This window comes from Glycine max, chromosome 8 (assembly GCF_000004515.6).
Source record: "Glycine max cultivar Williams 82 chromosome 8, Glycine_max_v4.0, whole genome shotgun sequence".
Taxonomy (NCBI): Eukaryota; Viridiplantae; Streptophyta; class Magnoliopsida; order Fabales; family Fabaceae; genus Glycine; species Glycine max.
The window spans coordinates 23,816,440-23,839,499 of NC_038244.2; the positions used below are offsets into that span (position 1 = coordinate 23,816,440).

Here is a 23,060-nt window from a genome sequence, read left to right on the forward strand (position 1 = left end):
ATGTCGGGAACATCTAGTTCGACACCATAGTCAGAATCAGATGAGGAAATTTCTTTCCTCTTCTTGGAAGGAATTGCAACTTTGCTCCATCTGGATGTGGTAGAAGTGATTGGAGTGCTCTTCTTCTGTGCCATAGTTTTGATTCGTCCAGACCTAGTGATGGGGGTTTTTCCCTTTCTGCTTTGAAGTCTTTCTGCAATGCCAGGTGCTAACCTGTTGGCAAAGGGTTCCTCATCAGATTCTACTTCTTCAAGGTCAATGAGGTCACCTGGAGCAGGTTCTGGTGCCCGTGGTGCAGGGGTCTTCTCTGTGGCTTGATCCTCTTCCTCTGTTGATTCCTCTTTACTGGATGAAGAGGGGACTTCAGCATTTGGGGTGGAAGATGTTGGAACATCTTTGTCAGCATCAGGGACAGACACATTCGGGGTGGAGGATGTTGGAACATCTTCATCAGCATCAGGGACAGACGCATTTTTCAGAATGCTACTCACAATACTGCGGATCTTCTTATCCATCTCCGGGTCTACTTCCCTAGGACTTGTTGCAGGGCTAGGGTTTTCAGAAATCTTCACTCCCTGTTGTCTTTTGGGAACCAGTTTTTCAGGAACAGGGGCTGAACCAGGAATCATTTGGATGGGTTGGATATTGAATTCAGGTCGTTCCTGGTGTGATGGTGCTTTGGTGGATGATGGAGATGATGGTACAGAGGATGAACCAGGAGCTGAAGTTTCTTTTGGTGCGGTAGCCATGAAAACGCAGAGCTTTTGAAATGGTTTCGTGAAAATTTGAGAGGTGTTGGGGAATGCTGATGAAAACAAGAATGCCAAGAAAATATAAATTTGAATGAAGAATGTAGAGGGGCGTGTGAAGCAAAGGTCGAATCTGTTTTGGCCCAGTAATGAATGTGCTATTAACGTTTGAGCACATTCAAATAGAAGTAATTGCTATAAGTCTTCTAGCAGACAAATGCCCAGCTTGCCCCTCAGTTTTTCAAACTGATTTGCATCCAATGCCTTTGTGAAAATATCTGCTATTTGTTCCTCAGTGTCAACATGCTTCAGTGTGATCACTTTATCATCAACAAGATCTCTAATATAGTGATGTCTAATGTCTATGTGCTTGGTTCTGCTGTGTTGAACAGGATTTTTTGAAATATTAATAGCACTCATGTTGTCACAGTACAATGTCATGACATCTTGTTCGACATTGTACTCCTTGAGCATCTGCTTCATCCAAACTAGTTGTGAACAGCTGCTTCCTGCTGCAATATACTCTGCTTCTGCAGTAGATAGGGACACACAGTTCTGCTTCTTGCTGAACCATGAAATAAGATTGTTGCCCAGATAGAAGCATCCACCAGAAGTGCTTTTTCTGTCATCTGCACTTCCAGCCCAATCAGCATCACAATACCCAACCAGCATTGAATCTGAACAATGACAGTACATAATCCCATAGTCACTGGTGCCATTTACATATTTCAGAATTCTCTTTACTTGATTCAAGTGACTTATCTTGGGATTGGCTTGATATCTTGCACAAACACCTACTGCATAGGTGATGTCAGGTCTGCTAGCTGTTAAATATAGTAAGCTCCCAATCATGCTTCTGTACAGACTTTGATCAACACTGGTGCCAGCTTCATCTTTTGTCAGCTTCAAGTGAGTAGGTGCAGGTGTTCTTTTATGGCTGGCATTTTCCATCCCAAACTTCTTGACAATGTTCTTTGCATACTTGCTTTGTGAGAGGAATATGGAGTCTTCCATCTGCTTTACTTGGAGTCCCAGAAAATAAGTCAGCTCTCCAACAAGACTCATCTCAAATTCAGATTGCATCTGTTGAACAAAATGTCGAAGCATCTCATTCGACATCCCTCCAAACACAATGTCATCAACATATATCTGTGCTATCATCAAGTTTTCAGCATCTTGTTTGACAAAGAGAGTCTTGTCAATTCCTCCCTTCCTATACCCTTGCTGAGTAAGGAACTCTGTTAGCCTTTCATACCATGCTCTTGGAGCTTGCTTCAATCCATAGAGAGCCTTCTTGAGCCTGTATACATGATCTGGATGAGTTGGATCTACAAATCCCTTTGGCTGCTCCACATAGACTTCTTCATTCAGGTATCCATTCAGAAACGCGCTCTTCACATCCATCTGGTACAGCTTGAATTTGAGGATGCAAGCTACACCAAGTAACAATCTGATGGACTCAAGTCTAGCAACAGGGGCGAAAGTTTCATCAAAGTCTACACCTTCAATCTGAGTATAGCCTTGAGCAACAAGTCTGGCCTTGTTTCTGGTTATAACACCTTCTTCATTGGTTTTGTTCTTGAAGATCCACTTGGTGCCAATCACATTAGTTCCCTCGGGCCTAGGAACTAGCTCCCAAACTTCATTCCTTTTGAATTGCCCCAATTCTTCTTGCATAGCATTGATCCAGAACTCATCAGTCAGTGCCTCTTTCACATTCTTGGGCTCAATTTTGGAGACAAAGCATGAATTGGAGACAATCTCAATCTCCCTTGATCTTGTAGTGACCCCTCTGTTTGGATCTCCTATAATCAGCTCCTTGGGGTGCATCTTCTGGATTCTAATGGAGGGTTTCTTGTCAGGTTGGTTGATGTTTGGTTCATCTGTAGCAGAATCAGAGTTTTCTGCATTTTCTGCACTTTTAGCTGTATCTGCTACATTGTCTCCCGATGTTCTGACATCTTCTTCGACATCCTTCTTTCTTGCTGGAGTTAGATCATCAACAACCACATTGATGGATTCCATCACAGTTCTGGTTCTGGAATTGAATACTCTATATGCTCTGCTGTTTGTAGAGTATCCCAGGAATATTCCTGCATCACTCTTGGGATCCATCTTTCTCCTTTGCTCTCTATCTGCCAAAATGTAACATGGACTTCCAAAGACGTGGAAGTGCTTGACAGTTGGCTTCCTCCCTTTCCAGATTTCATACAGTGTGGTTGGAGTCCCTCTTCTAAGTGTGACTCTGTTGTGGATGTAGCATGCTGTGTTCATGGCTTCAGCCCAGAGATTATAGGGAAGTTCTTTGGCATGAAGCATGACCCTAGCAGCCTCTTGCAAAGTCCTGTTTTTCCTTTCAACTATGCCATTTTGTTATGGTGTAATGGCTGCAGAGAACTCATGAGTGATGCCTTCAGATGTGCAGAATTCAGTAAACTTGCTGTTTTCAAACTCTCTGCCATGGTCACTCCTGATTCTCTTGATAACACAGTCTTTTTCTCTTTGAAGTCTTAGACTCAACTCTTTGAATACTTCAAAGGTGTCTGATTTCTCTCTGATAAAGTTGACCCAGGTAAATCTGGAGAAATCATCCACAACAACATAGGCATACCTCTTTCCTCCAAGGCTTTCAACTTGCATAGGCCCCATCAAGTCCATGTGAAGTAGTTCCAGCACCCTGGAAGTGGTCTGATGTTGAAGCTTCTGGTGGGACATCTTGACTTGCTTTCCAATCTGACATTCACCACAGATTCTGCCTTCTTCTATTTTCAGATTGGGAATGCCTCTAACAGCACCTTTGTCAATGATTTTCTTCATGCCTCTTAAGTGCAGATGTCCAAATCTTTGATGCCATATTCTGACTTCATCTTCTTTGGAGGATAGACATGTGGAGGAGTAACTGGTTTCTTGAGGTGTCCATAGGTAACAGTTGTCCTTTGATCTGCTGCCCTTCATTAGAACTTCACTCTTCTCATTTGTCACCAAGCATTCTGACTTTGTGAAGTTTACATTGAATCCTTCATCACACAACTGACTGATGCTGATCAAGTTTGCAGTCAGTCCCTTCACCAGCAGTACTTTGTCCAGACTAGGAAGTCCATCATGGGCTAGCTTTCCCATTCCAGTGATCTTTCCTTTAGAGCCATCTCCAAATGTCACATAGCTAGTGGAGCAAGGTTCAATGTTCACCAGGAATTCTTCAACTCCTGTCATGTGTCTAGAACAGCCGCTATCTAGGTACCAATCTTCCTTAGCTGATGCTCTAAGTGAAGTATGAACAACAAGACTATTTGGAACCCACACCATCTTCCTTCCACTGCTGCTACTTTGAGTTCCATGATGTGGATGGCCATGTAAATGATAGCAAAAGGGCTTTATGTGACCATACTTGCCACAGTAGTGACACCTCCACTTCTTTCTTTTGCTCCTTTTCTGCTGCGTTCCATGATGTCGAGACCGATGTTGTGACATCGTGGCTCCAGTGCTGTTTTTGGCAGGAACAAATTCTGTCATGGTTATTCTGCCAGCAGATTTATGATTAAACCCAAGTCCTCTCTGGTTTCCAACATTCTTCCCAAGCTGTAGCACTTCATCAAGCATATCTGAGCCTTTATTCAGCATCTTTATTGATTTTGTCATGTTTTCCAGTTTAGAGTTCAGAAAACCAACTTCTCCTTTAAGCTCAGAGATTTCCTCTTCATGTGCCTCCTTCTCAGCCTCCAGATTTGCAATGACCTTCTTCAGTTGTGCTTCTTGCTGAAGAATCTTCTCACTTTTGATGCATAGTTCTCTATAGGATATAGCAAGCTCATCAAAAGTGATTTCACTATCTGTATCACTTGAATCTTCAGCAGATTCAAATCTCCCAGTGAGTGCATTCACATCTCTGTCAAAATCACTTTCTTGTTCACTCTCTGTATCATCAGACCGACATACAGAAAGTCCTTTCCTCTGCTTCTTGAGATGAGTGGGACATTCAGCTTTGATGTGTCCATAGCCTTCACACCCACGGCATTGAATTCCTTTGCTGTGACTGGGCTTTTCATCTGACTTTCTCTGGTATTCACTACCTTTCCTGATGTCGAGAGAGATGTTCCGGACATGTGGTTTCTGCCTCCTGTCCATTCTGTTCAGCACTCTGTTGAACTGTTTTCCAAGGAACACAACTGCATTAGTCAGACCTTCATCAGTGTCCAGGTCATACTCATCTTCTTCTCCTTCGAACGCCAGATTCTTGCTCTTCTTTTCAGTCCTATCCGAGAGTCCTAGCTCAAAGGTTTGAAGGGAACCAATGAGTTCATCTACTCTCATGTTGCAAATGTCTTGGGCCTCCTCTATTGCAGTGACTTTCATGTCAAATCTCTTAGGCAAAGATCTGAGGATCTTTCTTACCAGCTTTTCGTCTGTCATCCTTTCTCCCAAGGCAGTGCAAGCATTGGCAATTTCAAGAATGTTCATGTGGAAGTCATGAATACACTCTTCCTCCTTCATCTTCAGATTTTCGAATTTTGTAGCCAATAGTTGCAATCTGGACATCTTCACTTTGGAGGTTCCTTCATGAGTGGTTTTCAGGATCTCCCATGCATCCTTGGCCACTGTGCATGTGTTGATAAGTCTGAAGATATTCTTGTCAACTCCATTGAATAGAGCATTCAAAGCTTTGGAGTTTCCAAGTGCCAATTCGTCTTCTTCTTTTGTCCAGTCTTCTTCTGGCTTCAATTCATCAGTGGGCTTTCCTTCTGTGTCCAGCATCTTGGGATGTTCCCAGCCTTTGATGACAGCTTTCCAGGTTCTGCTATCCAGTGATTTGAGGAAGGCCACCATCCTTGCTTTCCAGTATTCATAGTTGGTTCCATCCAGAATTGGTGGTCTGTTCACTGGTCCTCCTTCTTTCTCCATGTTCATCAGAATTTATCTCCCTAGATCTCACTCAGTGATTTCGAGTGCCTGCTCTGATACCAATTGAAATTCTGATACAGAGGTCAGATGTCGTACTAGATGTCACGACATCACGCTTCAGAACAAGGAGATTATATTTGACTGTATGAACAGATTAAACAAGTAAATAACACAAGAGAATTGTTAACCCAGTTCGGTGCAACCTCACCTACATCTGGGGGCTACCAAGCCAGGGAGGAAATCCACTAAAATAGTGTTAGTTCGAAGATCTAACAGCCACTGTTTACAACCTTCTCACCTAACCACTACCCGTGCAACCTCTACCTAAGAGCCACTCTTAGATATGAGAACCCCTCTCACTCCCTCTCAATCACTCTCCCGTGTTTACAATTAAATCGAATACACACCAGAGATTACTCTCTGAACAAAAGAGATCAACTCCACACACTATAGAGATCAACTCTACACACTCAGGTCCAACACTTGATGTTAGGGTGACATCAAGGTGGCTCACAAAACACTCAAGTCCCAAAACTCACAAAATAACTCTTCAATCCCGGACTTGGTACAGAACTCGTGCAGCCTTCATGTTTATATAGCAGTGTGCGTATCTGGGCTGCAACAACTTGCGCTGGATGAGATCTATCATTCTCCTGAAAAATCTGCACTTAAAGATCTAAAAGATCAAGTTTGATCTTTTAGTTTTTATCTTTAATCTTTAATCCCTGAACGAAATATTCAAGTTTGTAATTCGAACTTTAATTATCTTTTAATTCGTTCCTAGAGATAGATCGTCTAATCTGTTGCTAACTGCACAATAATCTGTTAAAGAGATAACAGATTTATGTGTCCAGTATTTTCGGGCCGGATGTCCTGGACATTGTATCCGACATCGTGGATCCTGCACAATCTGTTAAAGATATAACAGATTTATGTGTCCAGTATTTTCGGGCAGGATGTCCTGGACATTGTATCCGACATCGTGGATCCTGCAGCTTCAATTCTTCATTTGACATTTTATCTTGCCTTGTGCATTGTGCAGCCCGATCTGATTCCTTGACATAATGTTAGACATCATGTGCAGCAACTCCAGCTTTCCTTCATTGTCTAAGTGCTTATGTTTTAACAAAATTTTAGCCAATCTTTTAAAGCTCAGTAAAGCTAAGCACTAACAATACTTTTTGGTAGGAGTAGTCAACATGAAAATACAGAAAAAGATATGTTATATTGCATCATGTTAGACAAGTGGCCTCAGATATCTTAAGAAGGGGGGGTTGAATTAAGATATCACAAACTATTTCCCCAATTAAAATTTTATTTCACTTTCTATTCAAGTTATAAATTCCCTTAAAATGAATTTCTTAAATATTGATTCAAATAGAGCAATTTGAATATGAATATAAAACAATAATAAATAAAGGAGTTTAAGGGAAGAGAGATTGCAAACTCAAATTTATATTAGTTCGGTCACACCCTTGTGCCTACGTCCAATCCCCAAGCAACCCGCTTGAGAGTTCCACTATCTTGTAAAAGCCTATTACAAGATCTGAACCACACAAGGACAACCCTTCCTTTGTGTTCAGATTTCTTTACAACAAGAGACCCTCGGTCTCTTAATTCTTTTTCAGAATAAAGAAGAAGAGAAGAAGTAATCTCTCTTGAAAGAGATAGATTGAACAATTTGAGCACTCAAATAATTCCTTATTGAATCACAAGTGTTTTGGCCAAGGAATTTTTAAGAGGATGAAACGATTATGCTTTTTAAGAGGATAAGACCTTTTTGTTCTGAAAAACTCTTCTCAAATTTGTGTCTCAAGTCACATATATATAGGTCTTTGATAGCCATTCAAGAACCAAATAAAAAGATGTGACTGTTGAGAATATTTTCTGAAAATCTGCTCTGGTAATCGATTACAGTATTTGTGTAATTGATTACAAGCTTTAAAATTTGAATTAAAATGTTCAATAACTGCTGGTAATCGATTACCATATATGTGTAATCGATTACACAGTGCAAATTTTGAATTCAAATTTTAATAGCTGTTGTAAATCAGTTTTGGCCACTGGTAATCGATTACCAGAGAGTAAATCTCTTGAAAAAGATTTTTCAACTTAAATTTCTTGGCCAAACCTTTTGCTACATCAATTGGAATTCCCTTCCTATTTAATATACTTTTCCTAAGACTTTAGAGACTGTCTTGATCCTCCATCTTGAGTATCTTTGATTTCTTTGTCTTGAATAAAGCTTTGAGAAACATGTGATCCTTTGACATCATCAAAACATTCAGCTTGATCCTTTGTCTACAATCTCCCCCTTTTTGATGATGACAATCCCTGAAATCAAGACAAGCTATATACAAGATGATAGCACGTTCACACAACCCTTACTCCCCCTATCTTTTGGCATGTATGCCTAACTTTACTTAATGATAAATTTCTAATTGATTTCTAACCCAAGTTCTCTCCCCCTTTGGCAACATAAAAAAGAACTAAGCAAGACAATCAATAGCTAAACAGAGCCAAACATTAAACCAAAATAAATCCATACATTGTCATAACCAACCAAAGCAAAGTCCAGAAATATAATAATAGTGCAAGATTACGACAACTAGAGCAACAAAAAGCCAAATACACGGCGATAAACCAAAGTACTAATAATACTTAATCACTAATAATACTTAGTCATAATACTTAAGCTAAGATGATGATGGAGGCGGTGGTGGTGGATCAAAGCAAGTACGGATGAAGGAGACATCTTCTTCAACTTTGGTGATCCTTGATTCCATGGCATCGAGCCGCATGTCGACTTGCAATTCCATGGCATCAAACTTGTCACCAACAAAAATCTAAAGACCATCAAACTTGTCCAAAATCCTTCGAAGAAGAGAGGAATTATCTTCAACTGGTAGGTTGCCTTCTTCATCAGCGAGTTGAGCACCCTTTTTGACCCAAGAGCCATCATGCTCTTTGCGGTAACCAAAAGAAGCAATCACAGCAGCACCAATTAAAAAAGATCTCTTGATTGGAACATAAGGTTCAGAATCAAGAGGAATTTGAAAATGGCGAAAAAAGAGAGTGCTAAGGTGTGGATATGGCAATGGAGCATTTAATCGCAATGCCTTATGCATGCGATATCTGACAAGGTGTGCCCAGTCAAGTTGACGCCCGGTATGAAAGGCCCACATGATAACAAGATCTTCCTCAGAAACCTGGGCAAGATTGGAAGATCGTGGAAGCAAAATCCGCACAATCAGATAATGAAGGATGCAGCTTTCAAAAGCCAATGAACCGGCAAGAAGGCGTCCGGTCATATCTGCATGGTTGGTGCAAACCAACTAGCGGGCATCATGTGCAGAGAAATCAAATTTCCAATCGTCACTCAGTGTACCTTCAAATGGTACACCGTCACTGGACAATTGGGTTAAGTCATGGAAAAGGGATTGGTCAATGACCATTTTTATCCCAAAAACCTCAAAAATCAAAGTGTTGTCCTGAATTTCAAGGTTACAATAAAAAGCTTTAACCAATTTAGGATAAACAGGCAATTGTAATGACATGAAAGGTATGAGACCTAAATTTTGAAATGCCTGAATGCAATCAAAACTTTCAGCAGAAAAGAATTCCATATCAATGAACTTAGGGTCGATAATGGAACGAGATGAGAAAAGATTTGAGTACCGTTTCTGCTGTTCTTCGGAAGAAAACAATGTGGAAGAGGATAAGGAGGGTGGAATTGGTGTTGTGGATGCGCTGTTGGTTCCGGGACGATGAGCTCTTGAAGCCGAAGCGGAGGTGGATGAACCCTTACGTTTCTTTGATGATTCAGCCATATGATGGAGTTTTTGCAGATTTCAATCGGTGAAATCAAAAGAAAAATGAAAAAGAAGAAGATTGCAAGTTACGGGAGTCGATTTGATGAAGAAATGAGTAAGATAGGGAGGTTTGGAGGTTTGGGAATGGAGGAACGTCGCAAGGGGGAAGAGGCTGCGCAGGGGTTTCTGAAAAATGTGGCATTTATAGACCAGGATGCATTGTAATCGATTACAAGTAATGGTAATCGATTACAGGTGGAGGCAGCCTACTGGTAATCGATTACAGGCCATCTGTTCTAGTGTAATCAATTATAGTATTCATGTAATCGATTACCAGAACAAAACAATAGCCTTTTCCTAAAAGAAAACTTATTTCTAAGTCTAAAAACTTATACTATCTTAAGAGTTAATTATACCAACAAGAAAAGTAAAATAAATTAATCATAAACAAGCGTCATACTTAATCAAAACACAATCAATCAATCATAAACATTACCTATCCAAATCACTAAGGTTTAAAAGACCTAATTCTCTTCTTATTGAAAATAATATATCTTTTGGGAGAGGTTTTGTAAAGATATCAGCAAGCTGATTCTTTGTATCAACAAACTCTAGCAAACAATCTCCCTTTAGAACATGGTCTCTTAGAAAATGGTGCCTAATTTCTATATGTTTCGTTCTAGAATGTTGAACAGGGTTTTTGGATAGATTTATGGCACTAGTATTATCACACCTTATAGGTATGCGATCAAGAAGGATACCATAGTCAAATAATTGTTGCTTCATCCATAAAATCTGTGCACAACAACTGCCGACAAAAATATATTCCGCTTCAGCAGTGGATAAAGCAACACTGTTTTGTTTCTTACTATGCCATGAGACAAGAGCAGATCCAATGAATTGACAAGTTCCACTTGTGCTCTTTCTATCAATTTTAGATCCGGCAAAGTCAGAATCAAAATATCCTATTAAGTTACATGTTGAGTTCTTAGGATACCATAATCCTAAATTGATTGTTCCTAATAGATATCTCATGATTCTCTTTACTGGACTCAAATGTGATTGTTTGGGGTTGGATTGAAACCTAGCACACATGCATACACTAAACATAATATCAGGTCTACTAGCACATAAGGGCGTGATGCAATCCTCCCAAGGAGGGGACCCATCACTAAAGTCATGGCTAGGAGACTCCAGGAAGATTGGGCCAGGGATGCAGGAGAAGGCTCTAGGGTTCTCATGAGCCTTAGGGTAGATTTTGGACCCATGGGTTAAGTATGAGCCCACTTATCTTTTGTACATATTAGATTAAGGTTTCATTATTTTTTGGGCCTTTTATTTAGGACTCCATAGTGTAGGGAGGGTACCCCTCAAGTTTAGGGTATCCTAGTAATGTAGGATTTTTCAACCCTTGTATTTTAGGGCACCTAGACTAGTTTTTGCATTAGGGGTAGTTTTATAATTTCACATGCATTAAGTGCACTATTTGATGTGTGTTGGGAGAGAAATTTAATTGAATTGGGAGAAGCTCAATCCAATTAAATTTCAGACCAACCTAAGAGGAAGGTGAGCATTTGCTTACTACACCCCATTGCCACACATATAGTCACACTTTCTGCATGTCCTTCATGCTTTGCATGTCTCATGACACCTAAGCACACTTAGTGGAGAATCTTGGATTTGATATTGGATTAGTGGGCTGAACCATAGCTGAAATTCACTAATCATAATTAGTGAAATTTTGGCTCTAAATTTGGCTCCATAAATTCAAATTCAAATTCAAGTGAAATTTGAATAGAAATTCAAATTTCTCTCCAATTTTGTGTGACACTTAGGCTATAATTAGAGGCCTTGTGTGTGCATTTTGCAACTTTGATGATTTGAGAAATTAGAATTCAAAGTTCAAACCTCATTCTCCCTTTTCTCTCTCTCTCAAAATTTTGTTCCTTTCTCTCCCTCTTCCTCCATTTATCTTCTCCTACCTTCAAGCTCTTATCCATGGCTTCCTATGGTGGCGAGCTTGTTCTTGACTCATCTTCTCCTTGAAGTGGCATCTCCAATCACTTTTCCTCCTTCTCCATTCTGCTGCCATTGATCTTCAAGAATCAAAGGACTCCATTGATGAAGAAGATCCAAGGCCTACAAGCTCTACATAGAGCCACATTAGGGCGGTTCCCATTTTCGAGTTCAACTTTCACTAAATGTTTTGCCCATAAATCAACTTTCTCTAGGGGAAGAGCTAGTTTATTCCCTATAACTTTATCTCTAAAGGATATTATAATCTTAGGGTGGAAAAAGGGGGAGGATCCTTGTATATCAAGTGGTTTATCCAATGGCAGCAACATCACAATCTTCAAGGTAGGAAGCACAACACAATCTAGTCTTTGGCTTATTTTCAAAGTTCAATACACCTTCTAAAGGAAATTTAATGCACAAAGCAGTTGGTCCATTTTCCTCAAAATCAAAACCCTTTCTCCCCCTTTTTCTTACACTGTCTTTGTGTTCTTCAACAACCATGATAAAATTGGTTGAAGAAAGCGTAGCATCAACATCCATTGATAGTCGCTGCTACAAGCTCTATAATGTGACTTTTGGCACCTACACATTCTGCGCCCTTGTCACCAACTCAAGATTCCTTGTCAACTCTTGGCTCGAAGATGTGCCCACCCACCGCCACCGACTCACTATTGGCTTGACCTTTCGATTTCTTGAGGCTTTGTGATTTTCAAAGGCACCATCACCACCATCCAACTCAATAGTAATGGTTGTAGCCTTGTCTACTTGATCTTCCATGACCTTATATTCCTCTTGCGTTCACTTGTCTTATTCCTCGCTAGGCACAATGGCATGTTCGTAGGGTTTTGTTAGATCAAAGCTTGAAGCCCTTTGTTTTAGTTTTGATTTGATACTTTTGCAATGCCTAACATGTTTAACAGATGAGGCATTTATAGTGAATGTTTTTAGATTAGGCATGTGTGCAATATAGTCTACGTCTTTTTCCTGCTTAGTGTTGATCAAATATGAAGTGAATGAAGTATTCTAGTTCTCTATGTTTCCCAAGAACTTACTTCTACTTGAAATTTGGCTAGAATCATCGAATTAATCGATTGCCTAGCCTGGTAATTGAGTGCTTATGCCAGTTTTAGAAGAAGGAAGGATTTGTAGCTTAAGATAATCCATTGCCTCATTTGATAATTGATTACCCAGCTCCTAGAAACAAAGAGAAGCTCTCTGTGTGATTCTATAACCGATTACCATATGTGACAATTGATTACCTAGAAAGCACTGAAGAAATAAAGATACTTAGACTGAAATGAATTAATCGATTATCGAGTTTCTGGAAATGCAAAACAAATGGGATTTAGACGAATTAATAAATTGCATGGTTTTATAATCGATTAGATCTATTTTAACTGTCAAAATTTATAAATACCCTTATGCATTTTCTTTATTAGAGACTCTTGATACGTTATGTTTTAGAGAAAAATATTTCAAGAAAGTCTTCTAAAAGGATTGCACTACATTTAGTCTGAAGATTGAAGTTGATAAAAGAATCATTCATTTTACCATTATGAATTAATCATCTTATGAAGAGAACTTGAAGATATTGAAGATCTACACATTCGGGTGTATTAAATCCTTTACCTCACATTCTTTTATGTTACGATTCTTGGTTAGGGTTACCAAGAAGTTCAAAGAATTGATAAAGTTTCAATTCTGGGTCTCTCTCTTGTAGGTTTCAAGGAAAAGATTAGAGTTTCTTTTAGGGAATTTGTGTGTGCGTAATGTTTGTACTTGATTCTCTAAATAGTGGAAGTTCTAAGAGGTCTTAGAACAATTGGATGTAGGTCTTGCATGGACTGAACCAGTATAAACTCTTGTGTGATTCTCTTTTTCTCTTAACTCTTAGTCTTGAATTCATCTTGATATTGGAATTGATATCAAAGGGCCATAAAAGCTCTATTTTTACATATGTTATAATCATTAAAAGTTTCTTGATTGTACTGATCTTTCTGATATGACCATTTGAGAGAACTATGATTAATTCAAAGGGGTTGTTTTTTATTTGATTAAAGAATGAGTTTGTAAATATTTTGAAAGAATTTATTCAACCCCCCTTCTAGATTCTTGGTTGATCCAACATGTTTAATATCATTGTTATCATCAAAACACCTTTGAATCACATTCACCATGAAGCCTTGCTTCTACACTAAACTGTGTAGACATGTTTTTCTACACTTCTTAACTTCTGCATTGTATCTTTTGATGATCCTTAAGTCATGTATAGCTTTTGATGTGTATCCCTTGACTTAGGCTACCTTCATAATCATGCTTCTAGTCACACACAATTTCTGATATAAGCACTTTGACAGAGAATTCATGATCGCCCTTCTATTTTGGTTTCTTACTTCTAAAGTTGGACAAACTTCATATTTAAGAAAACTTTGTCTTAGGCCAATGTTTCACACCTTTTCTCCATGCTTCTCGACAAGTCATATTTCTTTGAAAGCACTCAAAACAAACCATTAGTAGCATAAGTACAAAAGACTTAGAATTTACTTGTGCAATGTTTTTTGTCATTAAAGCATTTAGCTTAGAAAGGGTTGTGTTTCAACAACCCTACTCCTAATTGCTATAGAGACATTGATTGAATTTTACCCCCTAATTTACAAAAGGATTAATTATGTTTTTAGTCTTTTAAATTAGGATTTTTTTAGTTCTCCAAATAAAAATTGCATTCTTTAGTTTCTTAAATTTGAAATTGCTCTCTTTAGTTGCTCCGACAAAATTGTAGAACTAAAAAAATGCAAATTTTTATTTACAACGAGAGACTAAAAAGAGAATCTTTTTAATTTAAAGATATTAAAAAATGAAAAATTTTATTTGACGCACAGCAAAATCAAAGGGGCCAAAATTTGCAAAAAATAAAAATAAAAAATAAAATAGAGAATGCAATTTGCAATATTGTAAAATGACTTAAGTATATTTTTATTCATTTAAATTAAATGGTCTATTTGTTTAGGTCCCAAATAAAAATTTTCATTGTTTATATCCTTTAATTTAAAATTGTTCTTTTTAGTTTATGCCAGAATTTAAAGACTAAAAAGTATAATTTTTTTATTTGAAGACAGAAATTAAAAAAATAACAATTATCAAACTTAAAAAATTAAGAAAATATAATTTTTTTATTTGCGAGACTTAAAAAATACCACTGGTCTAAGGTATTAAAAATTAAAAATGAAATCTTTAGGAAGAGGGGGAAATGTAATGACTAATGAAGCCTAACCTAAGTAAAATTAAAATTAAAAAGTAAAATAGGACGATTACATTCGCTACGAATGGTTCAAGATTTCCCACCTTGCACACCAGCGTTATAAAGCGTGAACTGTGAACTGAGCCACTCAATGCCCAAGCCTATGTGAAGCCACCACCATGGCGATGACCACCACAACGACGTCGTCTCCACCATTTCTCTTTTCATTCCTTTCTCCAAAACCCTTTCCCCCAAACCCTTCGCTCCCTCTTCCCCAATTGCAAAACCGAACACCGCTCAGTTCCACCCATCGCTTCTTCTCTGCCATCCCCAAAGCGAAACGCGGCGTTTCAGGGACCCATTTGTGCCTCGCTTCTCGCGCCAAAGCCAAACCCACCCCGTCTTCGGTGGAACAAGAGAGCGACGACAATTTTAGAAAAAGAGTGCTTCAAATTGCGCTGTGGGTTGCAGAAGGTGTCTACATTCTATGGCTCTTCCTTCTTCCTTATGCCCCTGTATGTAGTATTACCCTTTTCATATTTTTAACATTTTTTCAATTTTACCGCATTCACTCTAACCCTAGGTTTTAAAAAACGGTCCGCGACGAGCGTGATTTGGGTAGCAACATCAAGGTTTTCTTTAAACGTCGGCAACCGATATTTTAAACCATGCTCTAACCCTATAACCACCACGTTATTTTTTTACACCTGTAAGAATGGTGTTTATAAACTGTCTTTGGTTTCAATTCCTAAACAATCTGGAACTGTTTTAGTATACCGGAACAGCTAGCATATGTTGTTATTTGAATTTAATTGCAATGCACTGAGAGGTCCAACATTTTTTACACTGTTATAATGATTGACTTGAACGGTGAGTTTGTTACCTGCTATGATTTATGATTGATTGGCGGTTATACTGACAGGGCATGAAAATTACAAGTTTTGATTTTTTCTCTTTTTCACAAATATAAGATAAAAATAAGAATCTGTTAGCCCTTAGATATAGAATAAATTGTGTTGGGAGGGGAATACCCACCTTGTTTGCTCTCAAGGTCCCCGGCAAAGATTTATTATTGTTTTCGGTGAGAATAATTTGGTACCAAAACCATGATTATCAAAATAAAAAATAAAAAACTGTTAAAGTAAAAGTGGTGACTGTAAAGGGGGTAGGTAGTATAAAATTTTGCTCCATTTTATGGTGCTACGTGTTGTTGTTATCTTTAGAGCATATTGGGTGTGCTATCTTGAATGATTGCTTTAAGGTAAATGTCTCTCAAGTGATTTAGTGTTAACATTTTAATTTATGAACTGATTTCCGTGGACTAGGAAACAATGCTGTTTGCCATGCTTGACATAATCACTTCCAATTTGGCAACTAGGACTCTGTGTAGCAACCACTATTAATAAATTGGGAAATGGAGGAGCACCAGTAGAAACAAACTGGAGGAGAGGGGGTGTTTATCATAGAGAGAATCATATGGGAGTTTTGGCTTCCACATTTTCTTCTATTTCATGATTTGTTTTCTCCCTTTAAGTAGGATTAAGAGTCTGGTACAATTATAAATGGGAGTTTGTGTTTTGTTTATGTATCACATATTTCTCAGCAAATATCAAAATAATTTTATCACTCTGGGTATTCTTTTTACCCTTTATCTTCTTACAAGTACAATTTAAAATGATTGTATAGAAAGTTGCTTCTATGGCTTTGGCAACAAAACTTCCTCCTTTCATTCTTTGTTAGCTTTAGCTGTCTGGAATATTTTGAAGAGTTGTATTGCATATAATTTTTCTTTTTTCTGTTTGATGATATTATGTAGATTTGATTTAATTTTGAAGTCTGAAAGACTCCTTGTATTGTGACAGGGAGATCCTGTATGGGCCATCAGTTCTGACACATTGAACTCTCTTGTGGGTCTTTCTCTCAATTTCTTTTTAATATTGCCTTTCATGAACTTTGGTACGTACCCCTGTTACTCATTATATTGTTTTCAAATTTTCATCATGGAGATTCTTTAATTTGGATGAATTTGTAAGCATTTCAATGTCAGATAAGAATAACCGATGCTCTTGTGATTTTTACCTTTTCCTATTATATTTCCATTGTTCAATAAACTATATTTTGGTCACTCTTTAATAAAGAGAAGAATTTGTATGACAAGATTAATGTTCTTTGAATCCTTTCCTCCTTTTATATATCAAAATTTACATTGGAAACCTTTTATATTTACATGTAGCATGGATAGTGTTGTGCATGGCTCATATTTTATGGGCTGGACAAATGTTGGAGTAGAGCGTAAATGCCACCTATTGTTGGGTTATGAAGCGGGTTGGGGGTGTGGGTAAAGCATGCGGTGCGTGTAATATTATATATTGTGATGTAACCCTATTATTTATGAATAAATAAAAATAGTCACCCTGCTACTGAGAGCGTAGGCCCACTTGCCGAACCTCATTAAATCTTGTGTTTGCGTATGTGCATGTGATTTCTCTCATTCCCTTTAGAATTTTGGTTGCTATTGCTGATAACTAGTATAAGATGGTGCTTAACTCTAGGGCCAAATTCGAAGTGGGGAAGTTTGAAGAAACTAGGAATTTTAGATTGTGGTAAAGACGAGTTAAAGATTTGTTTTCATGACAAGGTCTTTTGAAGGCGCTGCACAAATCAAAGCCTAATAATATGGAGACTTTGAATTGGGAGGAGTTGCAAGAGAGGGTTGCGGCAACCATACGCTTGTGTTTGGCAGACAAGGTTCTCTATCACATGATGAAGTGGAGTTGAAGTCTCCGAGGGAGGTATAGAAGAAATTGGAGAGTCAATACATGTCGAAATTGTTAATAAACAAACTGCTTCTGAAGCAAAAACTGTATGGGCTGAAGTTGCAAGAGGGATCAGATCTCCAACAACATGTGAATGCCTTAAATCAAATTATCAGCGACCTAGCAAGGCTGGATGTAAAGAATGAGAACGAGGATAAGACTTGTATTATGTTGTGTTTTTTGCCTTCTTATGAACATTTGGGGACAACCTTAATGTACGGGAAAAATTCAATCAATCTGGATGTGATACAGGCTGCACTCATGTTTACTTTCAACAGAGACAAAATGCAGTGGAGAGTTCGCAAGGCGATGGTTTGTATGTAAAGGGGAAATAGGAACGTGGAAGGACACAAGGCAAGGGTTGTGGTGGTAGGCAAAGGAAGAAGTCCAAGTCCAAAGAACGCAAAAAAACAATGGAGTGCTACAAATGCAACTAGAAGGGACATTTCAAGAGAGATTGCCCAAAGTTGAAGATGTCTACTACAGTGAGGGAGATGTTCTCTCTAGATCATGCAGTCAGTTGACAAATGCATGAATTCTTGATTTCAAATGTTCTTACCATATGAGTCTTAATAGGGAGTGGTTCACCTCATACAGGTCAGACAATTTTGGCAGTGTCTATATGGATAATGACAAAGTGTGTGTTGTTGTTGGAATGAGATAGGTGCAGATTGCTATGGATGATAGTAAAGTGAGAATGTTGTGTGATGTCTGACAAATCCCCGAGTTAAGGAAGATTTGATCTCACTTGGTACCTTACAGGCAAATGGTTTCAGTTAACAGGTTGTGATGAAAGCACAACGAATTGTAGGAAACATTAATAGGCTGTTGCGGAGCACAATTGAAGGCCAAGTTGCATTTGTTAAGTCTGATAATGATGCTACCAAATTGTGGCACATGTTTGGGTCGTCTCAGTGAATGTGGAATGATAGAGCTTCATAAGTGAGGACTTTTGAAAGGAATTCAGAGTTGCAAGTTAGACTTGTGTGAGTACTGTGTGCTTGGGAAATAGGCCAAAAAATTTTGTGAGGAACATGACATTTAGAGACATTTCTGAGTGTGGAAAACACCACAACAAAATGGTGTTGTAGAGAGAATGAATAGGTCCCTTATTGAAAGGGTCTGATGTCTAAGGTTGCAAGTTGGCCTTTCTTAAAGCTTTTTGGCTGAAGCGGTGAGTATGGCATGTTACCTACTCAATCGATCACCACGAGCATGATTGGATGGGAAAGTTGCAGAGGAAGTTTGGACAAGTATCCTTGTTGCTTTTAATAATTTGAGAATATTTGTGTCCTGCTTTTGTGCATATATCCAGTGATAATAGATCTAAACTTGATTCAAAGTCGAAAAGGTGTTTTTGTAGGTTATTCCCAAGGTGTGAAGGGGTTCAAGTTTTGGGATCCAATTTCTAAGATGGTGATCAGTAGGGATGCAGTGTTTGATGAGCCGTCCATGTTGCCGGAGATAGTTAATACAACTATGTTAGTGTCTGATGGAGCTTCCCCTAGCTCCATGGAGGTTCAGGTGGACCTAGAGTAGCTGTTGGCAATTCTTGAGAGGGTAGAACCATGCAGTCCAAGACTTGAGGCGACACCCACACCTTAGCCTGGATCTGAGTCTAGGTGGACTGCATCAAGAGTACAATCTTGTCAAAGATGGAAATCATCGCACCATTAAACCCGTTGTCCGATATGGGTTTGAAGAATTGGCTAAACTGACTGCTTTTGCAATTCTTACTAGTGCTGGAGATCCTTCTCCCTTCAAGAGGCTATGAACAGCCAGGAGAAAGCCAAATGAATGGGTGCTATGGTGGAGGAGATGGAGTTTGTACAGAAGAATCAGACATGGGAGCTAGTTGAGCTTCCTGTGGGCAAGAGAGTCATAGGGTGCAAATGAGTGTACAAGAAGAAACCTTCAGTATTAGAAAAAGGGGAAAAGTTCAAGGCTCGCCTAGTTGCAAAGGGATATACACAACAAAAGTTCAAGGCTTTGCCCAGTCGTGAGACACACTTTTATCAGGGTGGTGCTAGTCTTGGTAGTCAGTCATGACATGCACTTGGAGCAGATGGATATGAAGACAGTCTTCACAGTGATCTAGAAAGCAAATTTACATGGAGCAGTCAGAAGGGTTCAGTAAAGCTGGATCGGATCGGTTGATTTTTAAGTTGAAGAGGTCTCTGTATGGATTGAAGCAGTCTCCAAGGTAATGATACAAACGGTTCGATTCCTACATGCTTCGGATTGACTACAGACGATGTGCATATGATTGTTGTGTTTATGTGAGAAGCCTTGATGATGCTCGGGAAGATTCACACTTCAGAGTATGCAATCACAACTGACAAGTTCAAGCATTGCTTGGACTTGTCGAATGTTGCTGAGTGTTAGATGTGATAGGACCCTCAACCCAAGAAATCAAGGTGGAGATTGTTGTGCATGGCTCATATTTTATGGGTTGGACAAATGTTAGAGCAAAGCGTAAAGGCCACCTATTGTTGGGTTATGAAGCAGGTTGGGGGTGCGGGTAAAGCCCGTAGTACGCTTAATATTATATATCGTGATGTAACTCTATTATTTATGAATAAGAAATAGAAACAGTCACAGTACTCGAGGATGTAGGCACACTTGTCGAATCTCGCTAAATCTCGTGTTTGCGTATGTGTGTGTGATTTCTCTCATTTCCTTTGAAATTTTGGTTACTATTGCTAACAGATAGTTTCTGTGGCCATGACTTACAACTGGCTTGTATATTATATTCCTCCAGGATCCTAGCAGAAAAGTATTGTATTCAATCATATTCTGTATCTAGGTTCATGTGGAAGTGTTTGCTAATTACTTGTTGTGAAGCATTTAGATTGACAAGGACATAGGTGCTTACTGAATTCTAAGCATTGTCGGACATGAACATGGCATGTGTTTGTGTATTTTGAGAAAAAAAAAAGATTCATATACACACGAGCTTCAAGATTTATAATATCTTGATGTATGCCATATGTGCCAAAATAAAATTGAAAAGTTGCAGGAAATGAAATTAGTACATGACAAGAAAACCCTGCATTGTTTTTTTATTATAAAAAGTTGCATATTTAATCTGTGTTATTTTTATTTCAAATTTTAAGTGACTGTTTCCACACTGCCACACCATGTCAGCCATATTTGACCCAAGAAAAAAATCTATTTCTTAATTGAACACATGCTATAAGCATGTTATGCCTAGCACACTTGTTCAACAATTGGACATGGCACCAAGATGATGTATCCATGATTTATTACTTATGAATAATAGCAAAGTATCCATGATGTTCTTGGAGTTGATTACAAATGTATGGTTTGGCTATATTCTTTCTTAATGTATAGGGTTATTTAGCACAAAAGCAACATGTTTAACATGGCTACCTTATTAGTATTTGTCTTTTTTGTCCCCATAATGTTTTAAAAGTTGCCTCCACTATAAGTATGATCAAGTAATTTTCAGACGCACTAAATAATCATGCGAAAAGAATAGTTAAGAGAAGATTGTCTGCTATTAATATTTATGAATATTATTTAAATAAATGGACACATGTTCATAAGGTAATGAATGGTTGAATGAAATAAAGAAAGAAATTGATCTTTTATTTTAAGTATGATTAAGTAAATTTCAAACACATTAATAATCACACGTGAAAAGAATATTTAAGAAATTGATTACTTGGTTGCATATTTATGAATGATTGATACTAAAAGAAATAAATTGTGATAATCTTTTATATTTCTGTTTTGGTTTATATATTGCTTTAATCCCCACTACCCAAAATTTTTAATCCATTATTGCATTGAAGTCAGCTATTTTATTCAAAGTCTAACTGAACTAAACTTTGATCTGCTTCTTTTAAGAATAACAGGGAACATATATACTGCTTTTGTGGTTTTTTAAGAAATTTATTAGGGTTATTTTTGCACTTCAATGATTTCTGCACTGACCATTTTGGCAGAGTAGTTGGAATTCGTCTGATTGATGCGCCAGTTCTTCATCCTGTAAGTGTCATTGCTCAATTTTGGCACCAAATACACTCATTTGATGGAACAATCTCCCTGATTTCGGACAATTTTCTTGCTTCAGATGTCCGAAGGACTATTCAATTTTGTGATTGGCTGGACGTTCATGTTTGCCCCTTTGCTGTTCACAGATCGCAACAATGATAGATATAAAGGGTCTCTAGATGTACTCTGGGGCCTGCAAATGTTCCTGACAAATAGTATGTCTGACAAATCTCTCTTGCATGACAAGTCTGTTGATTATCTTTTCATAGAATATCAACCTTCCAGTATATGAAAGAGATAAAATGCTTAAATCTCAACTTATTTTTCCTTTACAACTTCTTTTTGATGATGCCAGCGTTTCTGATCCCATACATGGCTATCCGATTGAATGATGCTGATGATGAGAGTGTTACAAGAAAACTTTCACAGTTTGGCTCAGTGATGACAAATGGTGCTCCAATTGTTGGAGTGATTGGTGGGAGTGCATGCATTGTATCTCTATTGTGGGCTCTTTTTGGTCGAATGGATGCAAATTTTGGGGGCATAGCAGATAGATGGGACTACTTGGTGGGTTATCTTGGATCAGAAAGGCTGGCTTATGCTTTCATATGGGATATATGTCTTTACATAATTTTCCAGCCTTGGTTGATTGGAGACAACCTCCAGAATGTCCAGGAAAACAAGGTTGTTGTAGTGAAGTATCTTAGATATGTACCCGTGATTGGCTTAATTGCGTATCTATTTTGCTTGGACCCTAAAGAGGTCTGATTATTGTGTTTGGATGATTAGTTTACTTTACACCTTTCAGTTAAAAGTTACTATCTCTTGAACATTTTGAAGTTGAATTTCACGTTTTGTTGGGGGGTGGGGGCTCAAATTACTTGTTGGCCTCAAGTTTAAACTTTTGGTATGTAAGTTTGTTAAATATTTGGAGGGATATTTTTGTCAAAGATGCAATAATGTATTTTGTGATTTGTAATGTAACTTTAACAATTAAAAAGAAAAAACTCTATTTTTTTATTTCTTAAACAGTAATCTTGCACTACCTTACGAAACATAGAGAAAGGGAAGAAATGTGAATTTCAAGACATTTGGTGTTATTTAAAGGAAAAAGAAAATGTAGGACATAGAACTATTCAAATTTCTTGAACTCTTAGTAGGAAAAACTTTTTAGGGATTTACTATTTCCACTATCAATAATTCTATTGGCATTACCAATCTTTGGGAAATTCTTCTTTTGTCCACTCACTAAATTCCTTCCCCTTGGCCCTTTTTTTCCCCCCTCTCCTTTCCCCCCCCCCTCTGACTTCCCAATCCCCCCCAATCGGCCACCACCACGACCCTACTCCCATCCTCCATCATCGCTTGACCCCACCCCTATCCACCAAACATTGTTGTCATAGATCCACACTTCGACGTCTAGATCCATGCCCCATCCCACATCATCAAAGATTTGTGTGCCCCACCCTGTGACACTTTGAATTTGTGTTGAATTGTGTTGTTTTGTGTC

The 23,060-nt window shown here is 38.3% G+C and overlaps 1 protein-coding gene and 1 pseudogene across 1 annotated transcript; one reads left to right on the forward strand and one right to left on the reverse strand.

Moving 5' to 3' along the window:
* Positions 1-12,253, reverse strand: part of LOC113002321 (uncharacterized) — a 50,555-nt pseudogene extending 38,302 nt beyond the window's left edge.
* Positions 12,254-14,789: 2,536 nt separating this feature from the next.
* LOC100809601 (uncharacterized) lies at positions 14,790-22,364 on the forward strand. Its single transcript, XM_003531874.4, has 5 exons — positions 14,790-15,229; positions 16,577-16,670; positions 21,507-21,544; positions 21,630-21,765; positions 21,906-22,364. Exons 1-5 carry the CDS (start codon positions 14,894-14,896, stop codon positions 22,316-22,318), a joined length of 1,017 nt encoding a protein of 338 aa, XP_003531922.1. The 5' UTR covers positions 14,790-14,893; the 3' UTR covers positions 22,319-22,364.
* Positions 22,365-23,060: the final 696 nt, after the last annotated feature.